This window comes from Miniopterus schreibersii, assembly GCF_964146895.1.
Source record: "Miniopterus schreibersii genome assembly, chromosome: 8".
Lineage (NCBI taxonomy): Eukaryota > Metazoa > Chordata > Mammalia > Chiroptera > Miniopteridae > Miniopterus > Miniopterus schreibersii.
In genome coordinates this window covers 70,547,958-70,562,531 of record NC_138109.1, presented here as the reverse complement: position 1 = coordinate 70,562,531, position 14,574 = coordinate 70,547,958, and the positions used below count along the sequence as shown (strand labels likewise).

The 14,574-nt window shown below is 45.7% G+C and overlaps 1 protein-coding gene across 1 annotated transcript; it reads left to right on the top strand.

Annotated features, from left to right (window-relative positions):
• The first annotated feature begins 7,236 nt into the window (after positions 1-7,236).
• On the top strand, positions 7,237-14,253 carry EDN1 (endothelin 1). Its single transcript, XM_081144887.1, has 5 exons — positions 7,237-7,885; positions 9,472-9,631; positions 11,065-11,223; positions 11,601-11,714; positions 13,232-14,253. The coding sequence occupies exons 1-5, from the start codon at positions 7,822-7,824 to the stop codon at positions 13,317-13,319; spliced, it is 585 nt and encodes a 194-aa protein (XP_081001013.1). The 5' UTR covers positions 7,237-7,821; the 3' UTR covers positions 13,320-14,253.
• The last annotated feature ends 321 nt before the right edge of the window (positions 14,254-14,574 follow it).

Here is a 14,574-nt window from a genome sequence, read left to right as displayed (position 1 = left end):
GGGTTGGTTGGAAATTTCTGTGCATGTTGCAAACCTGTGATCTTTGTCCCATGTGGGCTGGTCCAAGCCGTCAGGTGGTAAAATGCTCCTTGGGAGGCGGAGGGGAAAGGGAGAGGGCTGGGGAAAGGAGGCCACTGGTGCAGAGACCTGGTCACTAGTCCAAAAAGATAGTTTCTTCCAGATAATGTACAAAAATAGAATGGATGTTGGGGGAGAGAGAACAGTCAGAAAGCAACAGTGCTGTAAAATGCTTTATCTAGAAAATGTTAGTCTTCCCTGACAAGTCCTGAAACAACTTCGGAAAAAAAGACTTTAAACAAACTCCTTTGCAGTTCGCAGGATCTTTCCCACTTTGCAACAAGAACATTAAGGCGAACGTTAACGCTTTCGAGATTCTCTAACTCCTGCGGCTCTGCTTCCCTCGCATCCCAGGGAGTAGGGTGGCTGAGGACTGGGCCAGGGCTCCAGGCCTGACCCTCTCCCTCCAGCCCATCCCCCTCCCCACTCCTTCTTTCCTCCTCTCCCAAACCCTAAAGTAGGTCTTCGGCGCTGCTGTCTCCAAAGCCCTACGATGGACCGAACTTCAGCCATAAGCAGCTGCCTCCTACAGTCCTTCACTTTATTCCATTTTTCCTTTCCCATATTTCTCTAAAAGAAAGCACCATAAGGAAGCAACAAACACCGTGTCATCACTCCGCGTTCTTTGCTCCTGTGAGTTACATGGAGGAAAGAGGTGCTCCAGTGCCTTTGGACTTAGCCCCCTGTACATAGTAAAAGCTACACTGAGCGAAAGGCAATAATCAATACTATATGTGAAATAATAGTAACAGAAAGTGTGCAGGCTTATTTTAAGCTTCACAGAAAAAATCATTTTAAAGACACCAATTTCCAGGAAAATTATTCTTGCAACCACTCCAAAGGTTTTTTTTGTTGTTGTTGTTGTTTTTTCATCAAAAGAAGAAATGGAAAAAAGTGCAAATGTCGAATCAAACAAAGCCCTTAGCATTGAACATATTCTGGAGCTTGTGAAACTACATTTGCATTTTTAAATGAATCCAAATGCCCCTTTAAAAAAGTGACCCACTTTTTCCAATTTTTTTTTTCTATGATGACAACCAGTAATAAATATTCTTCCTTTATTTTTTATTTTTTAATTTTTTGCTACAGTCTCATGTTTGGAAAAATTATTATTTGAAAAAGAATTTCCTATTTTAAAAATTATAGTTTAAAGAGGGGGGTTTGTATTACTTGTAGGTAGGCAGCAGGCAGGTATAATAAAATTAAATCTTGTATTAAATCTTTTTCATGGAAGGAAGAGAGACAAGAAGAAATATAAGAAGCAGGAGAACTTTTTAAAAACTTTATGGTAAAGATTTTTTTTTTTTCCTCTTGCAAATGGCTGAGTCCAAAAAGGAGATCTGCAAAATGTGGAAATAATTTTAATTCATTTAATATTTGTTAATATAAATAAAATCCAAACCTCTAATAGCTACATTATGGACTGTTAAAATCATTTGAGCTTATGTACTAAGAGGAGTTTTTCACGGTTCCTCTGGCTTTTCCTTTTAGTGGCCCATGTCCATCCTTAGCACTTAATCACACTGTGAAAACTATAGACATTCTATATTCTACTGGCACATTATAGAGATATTGGAAATACTAACTGCATATGTCACCTACATCATCATTGGCCACCTAGTCCCACTGAAACTGTAAATCTAATAACCAAACTGTCTTATTAAAATTTCCTTCCCCTCTTAGCCATTTCCAGTCCTTTGCCGCAGCTCCTAATTCCTCTCATATTTGAAGATCTTTCCTGCTATCCTTTAAAACTTCCATCCAGCATCTTTCATTCCAAGATTATTTTTGAATCATTTAGTACCTGGTATTACCATAGCCTGTCTTTTGCTTCCTTGTAGGCACCCAAGATTTCCTCACGTCCATGATTATCCATCCCCCCACCCCTACCCCATTGCTTTTCTCCTGGTGGCTTTTAATCCCATGTCAGTCTATTGACTCTTGAATGCGAAGTCCACCTGACCTTTACCTTGGAACACAGAAAGTACTAGAATTACATTCAACACTCAATGGGAACTCAGTAAACACATATGCACATGAAATGAGAGAAATCAAATAATAGAAGCTTTCTGGTTTCAGATCTCTAATATGAAAATGAATTTTAAATGAATCATTTCCTTGCTACTTTACTAAGGTGTCTTTTTAAATTTCAACAAGACACGAAGAAGACCTTTTATTACACAGGAGTTGAGAAGGAGCTAAGAACCTTGGCTGGTTATTTGCCATTATATATGAGGTGGGAAAGAAACTTCTTCTGGAGATAGAATTGACATATAACATTGTATAAGTTTAAAGTGAGCAACATGTTGGTGTGATACATATATGCACTGTAAATGATTACTACTTCATCATATAGCATAACCGCCATTTCATTTCTGTGGTGAGAACATTTAAGATCCACTCCCTTAGCAGCTCTCAAGTATATAATGCAGTATTGTTAACTATACTTAAGTTCCTACGTATAAGATACCCAGAGTCTTTTCCTCCTATAACTGGAACTTCGACCAACATCTCCCTACTTCCCTTTCCACCTATCCTCAGACCTTGGTAATCACCATTGCACCATTGCTAAAAGACTTTTTAAAAAACAGACAAGAAATGCACAATCAGAATTAAATGGACTCATGAAAAGGGGCGGACTGCGGTGAACTTAAAACCACGGTCAGCCTCCTGAATGTCCCAAACACGCACTTAGCTTAAAAAACATAAAGGTAGGCATAGTTATGTGGCACCTGTCCTCCAGAATGGCTTTCTTTTAGCATCCCATCCAAACACATGGAAGGGAGGCTAGTCTAGAATGACTGCATAAACTAGGTTAATGAAATGACTTGACTGCACCCCACTCAGCTCCAAGTGGTCATCCTTTTAAACCCCTGCATCAGAATCCCTTTGTTTCCACATGTCCTAAATGACATAGAATTAAAAATAAATAAAAAAAATATGAAGAAGTAGCCACTGGCCCTCATATCTTTGTAGTCTTTCTCTGATGTATGACATATTACAATTACATTCCCATTCTATAGCTTCAGATGTGTGTGTGGTGGTGGTGGTGTGGGTGTTTATGTGTGTTTGTGTGTGTGTTTGTGTGTTTGTGTGCATGTGCGTGTGTCAGTGAAAACACTAGAAAGAATATTTAATTTCAGGATAAAGAGTTGAAAATATGATAAAGGACAACTGCCCAAATATTGAACTGATAAGCCAAGGGGCAGTATTGACTAGGAACTTTTTATATATATAAACTCTTTGTTTTTCTAGATTCTGGAGGTCAGAACTTCTGTTTCTTTGAGGTGCATCCATATGACAGTTTGATGTGGAATCGTTGGAGACCATCTTGGAAAGTGGAGGTCAGAGAGCAGAATGAAACCAGGGCTTAGTTCTTAACACAATATGGTATAAGACAGTGCAGTGAAAGGAATGGTGCTCCCCAAAGGTGGTAAACATGCCAGCGCTGGTTTACAAGGCACATGGTCGAAAGTTTTTTATTTCCAAAGGCTTAATGAACACACAATTAAGTTCATTTGAACATGTATTAGACTATGATTTCTGTACATTACTTAACCATATAAATATGTATATTATTTCACTCTACAAACCATGATATCATGTATATTATTGCTTAGAATAGTAGCGATGATACGTTTCTTTAAATTTATTCAAGTAAAGGAAGTAAGTCTGCTGGATGGAAAAATATTCAGTAAAAATGTGTGGGTGGCACACAAATATGACAAAAGTTGTGAAAGAGGCTTATGAATGACGGAGGTTTGAGAAATACTAGTTAAAGAACTGGCTAGTTTACACTTGCTATCTGTTATTGTCTTGCGGATGAAAGTGTCAAGGAAGTGGAGCTGCGTACGTTATATGTTTTCAAAGGGCCTGAGACGAGACGGATCCTCCTGCCCATCATTGACCCCGGCTCCCCTGCTAAATCAACCGTCCTGTTGTGGTCCGTGGGGAGAAGCTGTGTTTGTTCACGACTCAGGGAAGTGTATAATGAACCTGGAGGGATGTTTGCAGTGCACGGTCTTGCACAACAGCACTATGCAAAGTAGGAACACGAAGCAGTCGACACCGTAGACTGAGCCAGGTCCGGCGGCAAGGAGAGCTTCCCGGGCCTGCACTCGGCTAGGTCCCCATTCGCTGTGCTGTCATCAAGAGACCTAACGGCTCTTCTTATTGCTGAGCTAAATGCAACATCTAGCACCAGATTTACTGGCCTGGCAAAGTTGCAAATTTTATTACGCAGAAGTTGAGAAAGAGCAAAACTGAAGAGTGCTAAAAACAGTACACTTTGCTACTGTGTAGTATCTGTATTTGGGGCCCAGAGTGTTTTATTTATAGATAGCTATTAATACATACCAAGAGATACAGAAAGAAACATAAAAATACCTTTATCAAATAGTTTCTAGAATCCAAGTGTAACAACAAAAGGAGAACAGCAATAGCAAACTGTTCTACTGGGGGAAAGCCATCTTCCTTACAAGACGTCTTCCCTCCCTTCCCTTTCCTCTCCGAGGAAGACTGTGGCTACAAAGAGCCTGTCCTGTGCTAGATCTTGGGGGGGGGGGGTGTGCAGGGAGGTGGGATCTCCACATTTATTCCTTTGTCCAGCTCTTTTAACCCCCTCCTCTCCTACCTCCCTCTCCAGCAATGCTTCAAGTGAAGGAGAGGTGGGAACACCTAAGCTTGTAAAACTGGTTCTTTGGGGTTCTTTCTCTCTCCCTCTCTTGCTTCCTGGGAAACTTACTTGCTGGGCCGCTGCCTGGCAGTGCCATAGCTGCCTTCTCTGGGCTTGGAAGGGGCTTCCCCTTCCTTCTGCAGAAAGAAAAGGGGCTGCCATGAGAGGTGGGGATGGGGGAGATGGACAGAGAAGGCAGACACCACCACTCCCCGTGACACACAAAGAGAGGGAAATGGAAACACACACGCATACAGGCCTGCGCACATGTTGGAAACAAGATTCAAAGAGATGGGCCCAGATTGTACTTGAAACGATGGGACCCTCCCAGGTCTGAAACTCTGTTCATTTACTTTAGCAGAGCCCAGAAGGCCCAGGGTGAGGGGTGTGGGGGCAGAGCACCGCCACCCACTTTTGTTTTTATAATTAAAATACATTCACAGGGATTTCACAGGGTAACACAGATAGGAGACAAGAGGAGGGAGGGCTGTGGGAAGGCGTGTGGGTAGTTTCATTTTGCTTCATTTCCCCACCTGATTGTTGGGTGCAGCTGGCACCTGCAAGGGCAGCCTTACCAAGGTGGGGGTGGGCTGGCTATGGAGAGACGGGCTTCCCTGCTGGAGGGTGGCCCAGGCTGGACCCAGGGAGACTGGGTAGGGTGAGGGCGGTCATTTCCTGGGAAAAGCTTAAGACAGGCTGGTTCTGGCTGTGACCAGTGTTTTGTCCAAGTTGCCAGGAAGTTAAAGAAAAGGTGTGGGGGGACCCCTGCCAAGACACATTTCCCATGTCACCTTTCTCTTCATGGGGCAAGCGTGGATCCTGTGAATGTGACATCAGCTCTCTTCTACTGTCCCTGTGTTCTGCTGGGGGAAGGAGGTCGAGCCACACTGGCCAGAGCTGAGGGGGACAGAGCTGGCTTCTTGCTTGGTACCACCCAGTCCTAGGGGCCATGTGCCCTCCCCAGGCCCCAAGGGTAAACAGGGAGAAAGCAGAGGCCCCGGGGGAGTGGGTGGAAGCCTCTCCTGGTGTAGATGTGGGAGGAGGGTTCCTGCCTCTCCCCCATCTCCAGCTCTGGTTGGGGTGGCTCTTTTAGGGGACAGATCTTACTATGGAACTGACACTGCTACTGTTACTATCTCCCCAGCTGTGGTGGCTTCCAGGGAGATCCAGGGGACCAGAGTGTGCTCAGGTCCACAGCTTTGGTGTTGGGATAAAAATCCCTCCTTTTGATCTTCGAGGTGAAGACAGGCAGAGAAGGGGGGAGAAACAGTTCCTGGGTTCCTCTTGAGTGTGGGAAATGGGCCCACATTTGAATCCTCCCCCTCGCCCCTCTCCACGGTGGAGGACACTGGAGTGACACAAGGCGAATAAACGGAGCAGCATCTATCTGACGGGGTCCCTAAGTGCTGGGTGCAGACCCATCCTTTCCTGTGCACAGAAGATGCTCTGAATTCATCCCAGCGGCCTCAGCAACACACGGTGGGAAATTTGGTGGGGCACGGAAATTCCGGGGGCCTCAGTTTCGTCACTTGAAACAACGAGGCTAGCTGACAATTCCAACATCTAACATTTACGCTTCAATTTACACATTACGTTTTGATTTATGCACCTCTTCTGTAGCTGCCCTGTGGATGCCTCTGGGGGGCATTTCAAGGTTAAACAAGGCAGGAAATGCCTTGGAAAAATGTAAACATGTTATTAAACGTGAAGCATTATCTGATCCCCTTATTCAGCACCCCCTTTCCTCCTCCCAGCGCCACCCTCCTTGCACACTGACCGAGCCCTGTGCAAGAACACCGGCCTGTCCTAAATGAAGAAGGCAAAGGAAAAGTCCCAGAAAAGGTGTCCCTATGCAGGGAGCAAAAGACATGCTCTGAGAGGCACCCCCTTCCTTATGTGGGGCCCATCTCTTGCCCTGCCCTCAGCTGCCACCTCAGGGGGCCTTTCCTTATGTGATCTGGATGCCAAGGCTTTTATTATTATTATTTTTGTCTACCTAAGGCATCAGCCCCTGTAGCTCTTTGTCTCCCCCTGGCGTTCCTCTCCTGCTATTTCTTAAAATCGGTGCTCCTGAGCCGGGGGCGCTGGGGCAGGAGAAGAAAGGTGGGCGCAGAGAAAAGCTTGTGGGGGCTTCTCCTCGGTGACACTGAAAGGCTCGCATTCACACACACCCTTCCTTTCCTCGCCCTGATCTTTTTCACCGCGGACGCAAAGAAGTTCGGTCAAAAGGACTTAGGGGAGGGACTCGAAGGAAGAAAAAAACTTCTTTATCTCCCAAATAATTTGACCCCGAATAAGTGGCGGGGAGCGACGAGGGAGAGCGCCCCCTCGTTTGATCAACGCTAAGAGATCGGAGGGACGTATAAAGGAACACGGAGCGAGCCACGATTTAAAAAAAAACCTCGGCGCACACAATGCAATCTCTTTAAACGTGGCTCATAGTTCTCATACCAATGGCATGACTTTGCCGGAGTCCCCCTTGCGATTCTTGAACTCCGGGGCTGGCCGCGCGCAAAGGGGAAGCGGGCTCCGGCGCAGCGCGGGCAGGTTTACCAAAGGTCTCCAAGGGGCATTTTTTTTTTTCTTTTTTTTTTTTTTTCTTCTTAGCCCTGCCCCTGAATTGTCAGACGGCGGGCGTCTGCCTCTGAAGTCAGCAGTGATTTCCTTTACAGCCCGGCCTTATCTCCGGCTGCACGTTGCCTGTTGGTGACTAATAACACAATAACATTGTCTGGGGCTGGAATAAAGTCGGAGCTGTTTACCCCCACTCTATAGGGGTTCAATATAAAAAGCCGGCGGAGAGCTGTCCGAGTCAGACGCGCTTCTGCCTCTGCACCGGGGCGAGCGAGCGAGCGAGCGAGCGAGGGTCCCGGTCCCCGCGCCGTCCCCTGCGCCCCGCTGCGCGCCCCGCGCCGCGCCCGCCGCCTCTCGCGCCCGCGGCGTCTGCTCCCCGCTCCCGAGCGCTCGGAGAGCCCAACAGCCGGGAGCGCTTCAAGGCGAGCGAAGCCGCTTCTCTGAGTTTTTCCTTCGGGTTTAGCTCGCAGGGAATCCTGCCTCCCGTTTTCAGAATGGATTACTTCCCCGTGATCTTCTCCCTGCTGTTTGTGGCTTTCCAAGGAGCTCCAGAAACAGGTAGGCGCGGTGGTTTGTAAATCTCTTGAGCGTTACATGTTTTCTTACCCACCTTCGTGCTTGCCTTGCTTCTGTTTTTCCCCTTTTTTATTTCTGCAGCTCAGATAGCCAGTCTCTGGGAATGATTACTCAAAGCTTCTGAAGTTTTCTACTGGGGAGGAGAAAAAAAAATCCCACTATTGAATGCCATTGCTACTCTAGCATTAAAATAACATTGTTATTATTGCATAGAGTATTTCCTTGACTTTTAACGTAAAGAAACATAAAGACGTGATATAATTTAGCCAAATGTCTATTTGCAATGTATGTGTTCGTACAGGTAATAGGATGCGCAGGAACGAATATGTTATTCAAATACCGTTTTATTAGTGTGTTAATGTGTAAAATATTTAAACAGTTCAGTTTGAAGCCAAGGAATTTTATTCAAGACATTCAAGCAATATTTGAGCGGTAAAGTCACCTGCAGAACAGTCTGTTGAATACCCCCCCAGGCGGTTTCAGGGCGAAGCAGATGTTTTCTTTAAAATTTGTCATTATTGACTTTAGGTTTCCTTTGGCAGATTTTTGGCACCCAAAACAGTGTGAGCTCTATTTTCAGTTGTATTCACCTGTCCTGGGAGGGGAGCTGGGATAAATCTTGGCTGCTTAAGGATTTAGAGAGGACGAGTACATCTGCCCAGTCCCCCCTTCTAGGGTCAGTGCACTTTTTTTGTCTTTTCGTGACCCTGAGTAAAGAGAAAGGATGTCAAGGGATTGAAAATTCTGGAATGTGTCTGATCATGTGAAATGTACAAAACTGGGCAGATAAGCTGCGTGGCTAACTGGTCGGGAAGAGCCAGCGCTGCAGCGGGAGGGGGAGGCGGCGATCCCACACAAGCCAGGCTGCTCTGCGGTTCTGAAGTCAACATCCCCCAAACCTCGACTAGGTCCCCGGAGCTGCTGCTCAGCGTCACCTTAGGTCAGTGGTTCCTGTGGAGTCGATGGCCTGGATTGAATATGAAGGGCTGATTTCTCTTCTTTGCCTCCAATCATCTCCCCAAAGCTCTTGATCTCCTCCTAGTTTCAAGGGCTATATATCACCTGGGCCACTCCCTGCCCTACACACATGTGAAGTGGTGGATATTCCCCTAAACCAAAGGAGAAGTGGCCCCAAGCCTAGGAAGAGGCAGTGTGGTTTATTTAGTTCTAGCCCTCTGGCCATCCGTCAGTTTTAAGCCACCGTAGGTTGTGCTATCTGTCCTACTAAGTTCCATGCAGTAGCCCAGATTCTAAGAGGCAGCTTTTCCACGCGTGTCCGGGAAGGTTGCTTGGGAGGGGCTGGTAGGCCTCTTTCCAGGGGGTGGTTTCCTCTGCACCGCGCAGTCTCCCCGAGGTTGATAAGGCGTGGGGTAAAGGTGAGGTCGCCTTGCGGAGGGAAGAAATAAGGAGCCCTTTTCCTCTGTGCTTCTTGCTGAGGGCAGGCTGCAGGCTTCCTCTGCTCTGCTCTGCTCTGCTCTGCTCTGCTGGACCTGGCGTCAGTCCTGGGATGCAACGCGCCCCTGGCCTCCAAGGGGACACTCCCACTGACCTGCTGTCTCTCTCCCCAGCCGTCCTGGGCACCGAGCTCAGCACCTACGAGGACAGCAGAGGAGAGGAGGCCTTTCCCAGTGCACCCCGCCGTCCCAAGCGCTGCTCCTGCTCTACCCTGCTGGATAAAGAGTGTGTCTACTTCTGCCACCTCGATGTCATCTGGATCAACACTCCCGGGTGAGTCTCTAGAGGGCATCGTAACCCTAGTCATTCCGTAGCTCTGGTTTCACCAGAGATGGGAGCCCAGTTACTCACTTGACTTACTTTCCTGGGAAGGTCCTGCTTTGGATTCTGACAGCATGGAAATGCCCTCTTGGGTGGGGACAGTGGTCCCCCCGCCCCTACCCTGTTCCTGAAAAGAACGAGACAGCTTGGTTCTTAGCAACAGAGGGGAGGGTCTTCTGAGACCTGTGGCTCAGGCTATTCATGACAGGACAGATGGAAAGAGCTGATGGCAAACAGAAGGCTATTCCACATTTCTGAGAAGAAACTTTAAGTATGGGGCCTTGGGGAATGTTCTCTTGGTGGGATCTGCCTGGGTTTAGGGACTAAGTTGCCAAGGTCAGGTGGCTTCTCATGGGAGGGTAGAAACTTAAGAGGCAGAAGAGATCATAAAGATTCATAATCCAGTCCCTTCATTTCACGTGTAGAAAAACTGAGAGCTGAAGCATTGAAGTCAGTTGTTCAGGGATGAGTTTGTGGCAGTGCTGGGCTTAGGTCCCGGTGTCCTGACTCCTCTGTACTTTGCCATTAGAAAAGCCCATTTCAAGACAGTAATAGAAACACGGTCCTGTCCTTAGATTTCTCTTCTGCCTCCAGAGTGAAGAAGGCACTGCCCCGCTTTCCCCTTGACAACCAGTTCACCCATCAGAAGCAGTCGTGCCTGCAGGGTCCCAGCGCAGTGAGGGGTGACCCAAATCCAAACAAAATCAGATCAAATTAAATAAAAACCTCCACAAGCCCAATACTTAGTAAGGTGGGCGATTCTTCAGAGGGGAGGACTGTATTTCTTAATCGAGACTCAAAACAAACACATTAGAAATTGCTGGAGATCGTTCTGGCCAGGAGTCCTCCTATAGTCACATCACCAAATTGCAGACATGCCAGCCTGGGTGTGGCGTGTCTCCTCCTACCCCCTCAGAGGGCACTTCTAGCAATATCATAGGACCTGAATTGAAAATGAGTTTTCCAAATCTTGTGAGTCATGGTTTCATATGGTTTTGAAGTCCCTCCTCCCACCCCATATCCGTTAACTAGATAGAATGTTAGAAAAGGAACTACAAAATGAAACAGATACTAAAGCAAAGGTGTCATAATTTTGGACAAAAAACAATGCTGCTTGTGCCGAGAAGAAATTGAACTTTATTAAGAGTTGAAATGGAATTTAATTGAATTAGAAAAACTGGTCTCTCCTGCTTGGGGATACGCACTCAGGGCCGCTGTTAGACAGGGGATCCTGAGATGCCACACTTCACTCTCTAAGTCCTGCTACCAGACGGCACGTGGTGAGCTCCGTGTGTCCCAGTGGAAGGAGTTTTACTCCATAGAATGCAGCATTTTGAAGACTATGAGTAACGCTAATGTCTTTTGTTTCTCTCTTTCGATAATAGGAAACTTGTTCCATATGGACTTGGAAAACCTCCTAGGGCCAAGCGATCCTTAGAGGACTTATTTCTTACAAAAGCAACAGTCCAGGGGAACAGATGCCAGTGTGCTAACCAAAAAGACAAGATGTGCTGGAATTTTTGCCAAGTACGGAGACAACCCAGGTGAGTAGAAATACCTTTGCTTTCAAACAGTTTTATGTGTCCTGACCTCCTTCCCACTGTAATGCTGCAAATAAGAGGCACAAACTTCCAGTAGTAAAATTAGTAAAGCACGGGAGGTCATGTACAGGACAGAAAAAAATGCCCATAACAGCGAAAGAACTTCGCACAGTGACAGATGGGTACTAGACTTACTGTGGCGATCACACCTCAACGTCTACGAATGTCGAATCGCTATGTTATACGCCCAAAACTAATACAATACTGAATGCCAACTATACTTTAATAAACATTTTTAAGAAAGAGAGATTAACAGAGACATTGAGAACAACTTAAGGTACCGTTGCTGAAATGCTTTTTCCCTGTGTGTATTTCAACAGGAGCCAAGACACTATGGAGGAAGACTGGAACGATCAAAAGAAAGAAAAAGCCTTTTCAGGGCTTGGGAAGAAGCGTATTCATCAGCAGCTGGTGGGAGGAAGGAAAATGAAGAGGTAAGGGGTCCTGTGAACAGCTAGCTCTCACCACTGACGCCAGGCCTGCTCCCCCCGCCATTCCTACCTGGGGGGAGGGGGGAAGGGTTAGGAGGATCTTCAGAGTCTATAGACTGCCAAAGGCAGAGGAATCCCTCTCAAATATTTTTCTGAAGGCTTCGAAAGCAGGCTGCTGCCCACATTGGTGATCTTTAGCACACACCCCTCAGTCTAAAGGTCGGTTTTTCCAAACAAAGTATATCTTGAGACACTTTTGTCATTTGGTCATACCCAGTCTTTGCCTCTCTGAGTCAATATATTTACCGCTTTCCCTGAGAACCTAAAAATCATTACAGGGAGACATTTTTGTGTTTTGTGTTGCTGTTGTTGTTATTTAAATTGAGGCGTCATGTATGATCAAGTTCTTCAAAACAGCAGCAGTTATTCAAATGGCCAAAGGGAAAATAAAGTCATTAGGTAGGGTTGGTGAGAGTTGGAACATGCCGTTTTTCGGGTTTATTTATTTATTTATTTTTAACAAGGGAACGCATTTGATGGAGAGCCAACGCCACTCCAAAAAGCTCGATCGTTTTCTCGTTAGTCGGGAGCCGGGGCAGAGAGGGACCTGGATTAAGTAACACCATAGGCTGGCTCTAAGCAGCTCCACAGGACCTCAATGTTGTGGCATGCACAACCTGGGGGGAGGAAACCTGCGTTCAGATGTGCCTCGTGTTCTCCATTTCCCTGTCATGGTCTGGGGAAACTTTTCCTGGAAACCCAGTGGCAGGAAGTTCCCTGGCCCAGGTGTTCTGTGCAGGGGCCTGGCCCTCGGGAACTCCCTGTGAGTTGTTTACTACTGAGGCCTGGGACACCCTCTGCTGCCGGTGACTCCATACTCACCAATGCAGTTTCCATAGCTATGACCTCAGGCCACTCATGCTCCCCAGACCCCAAGATTACATAAACCGCAGTTTCTGAAGTGACTTGGAAATTATTTTTTTATCAGTTTCTATTATAGAAAGTATTAAATCAGTGTTGCAGCTCATTCCTCTTTCTTTCATCTGCCACACAAACAAACAAACAATAGCAACAACAAAAATATTAAGCCTGGAAAAAAAAAAGTTTGTTTTAATTGTCATAGAACATTTGCTTTTGGCCTACATGTACACATTTTTAAAGAATTCTTTTTCCTACTAAGGGTGGTGGTGGGTGGGATGGGGCTACAAAAAAAAATGAAACTGCCTCTAGTTTACCTTAAAATTGTACTTTAAAATTGTCTTTAATGCCCAGTTCCCTTTAGATATGAGCGTATCCCTCTTTCTCTCTGCACCCTTTCCCCATTTCTGGCTTAAAGGGCAGGCTTTATTTGTAGTGGAGGTCAGCAAAGGGGAGCACCCTGTTGCGGTTAGCAGCGAAAGCTCAGAAACCAGAATTAAATTCGTTTGTGCCAGATTCTAATTTTAGATATTTCTTTTGAGTTTCTTAAATGAAAGGTTTTCTTAAAATAACACTTGCTCTCTCTTGTCTTGTTTTAATAGGTCGGATAACCACAGCAACAGAATCAAAGCTTCTCGCAGTAGAACAGGCGGCCCACAGCAGAATGTGACCAACAACCGCACACACTGATCCCAGACGCCCGCCTGACGCCTCCTCCCAGGGAGGCAGCCGCGCTGCGCGGCTCACCGCACTCTCTCCACACTCTGCACTCACCTGCATCACCGCAAAAACCTCCTCCCTGCATAGACCATTTCTTGCTCCAGACTGGCAAGGGACCATCGTCCTCCTAAACATCCCAAGAACAGTGAAGGAGTCCCCCAGCGCGGCTTCATTTGCTGTGTCTCACTCAGCGCCCGCCCGGCACATTTCAGGGAGAAACTGCAAAGTCCACAAAGAGATTCCCCCTGGGGAATGCACAAATTGAAAACATATTCAAGCGAAAACGAATTTGGTTTCTTTAATTCACAAAATGCAAAAGTGAAACCGTTACTACTGTCAATCAGGATGTGTTTCGTAAATGAGTCTACCTCACCTGTATTGCACTCGGACAGGAGTATTTCCCCACCTTTAATGATTGCCTCCCAAACTCTGCCCCTCCCCTGAAGCCTCCACACTAACTCCTAGCCTCACAGAAGTCTGGTCCAGTGTGTCGGTGGTGGATATAACATTTTCGTGGTAATCTACTAGCTCCGACCCCTAAGAAAAACGATCATCGAACCAGGAGGTTCCCTTACCTTGATTTCCAGAAACACAGTGGTATAGGGTTGTTTAAAAGACATCAGAGAGTAAACATTGCTTATGCTTCAAAGCAGTAAAATTATTTTCTTTTATGTAACTGGCAAATGGAAGAGATTGGATTAAATTTTGATGTACTTATTTTTTTATAGATATTTATATTCAAACAATTTATTCCTTATATTTACCATGTTAAATATGTCTGGGCAGGCCATATTGGTCTATGTATTTTTTTTTAAATGTTATTTCTGAATGAAATTGAGAAAATGCTTTGTTTTGCCTGTCAAGGTAATGACTTTAGAAAATAAATATTTTTTCCTCTACTGTATTGATTTTGAGTCATTTCTGAAATTCCTAAGAAGTGGGCCCAAGTGGTAAGAATTACGAGGGGGAAAGATCAAAGATGGTTTCTTAGGAAGGTGGCAATTAGAAGGAACATAGTCTTATCTTGGCTATTTTTTTAAAAAAAGAGCTTGATCTATAACTTAAAAGTTGCCTTTGGATCACATTAAAGTAAAAACAAAACAAAGCCCAGCTTTAAACCCTCCGCCTTCTGCTTCCATTCACCTGAAAGCTCTCCTGGGACTTCATGCATTAGCTTTGCTTAGGCCATTAGACAGGATCCAGCAGTTTAAGCTGATGGTGTGGT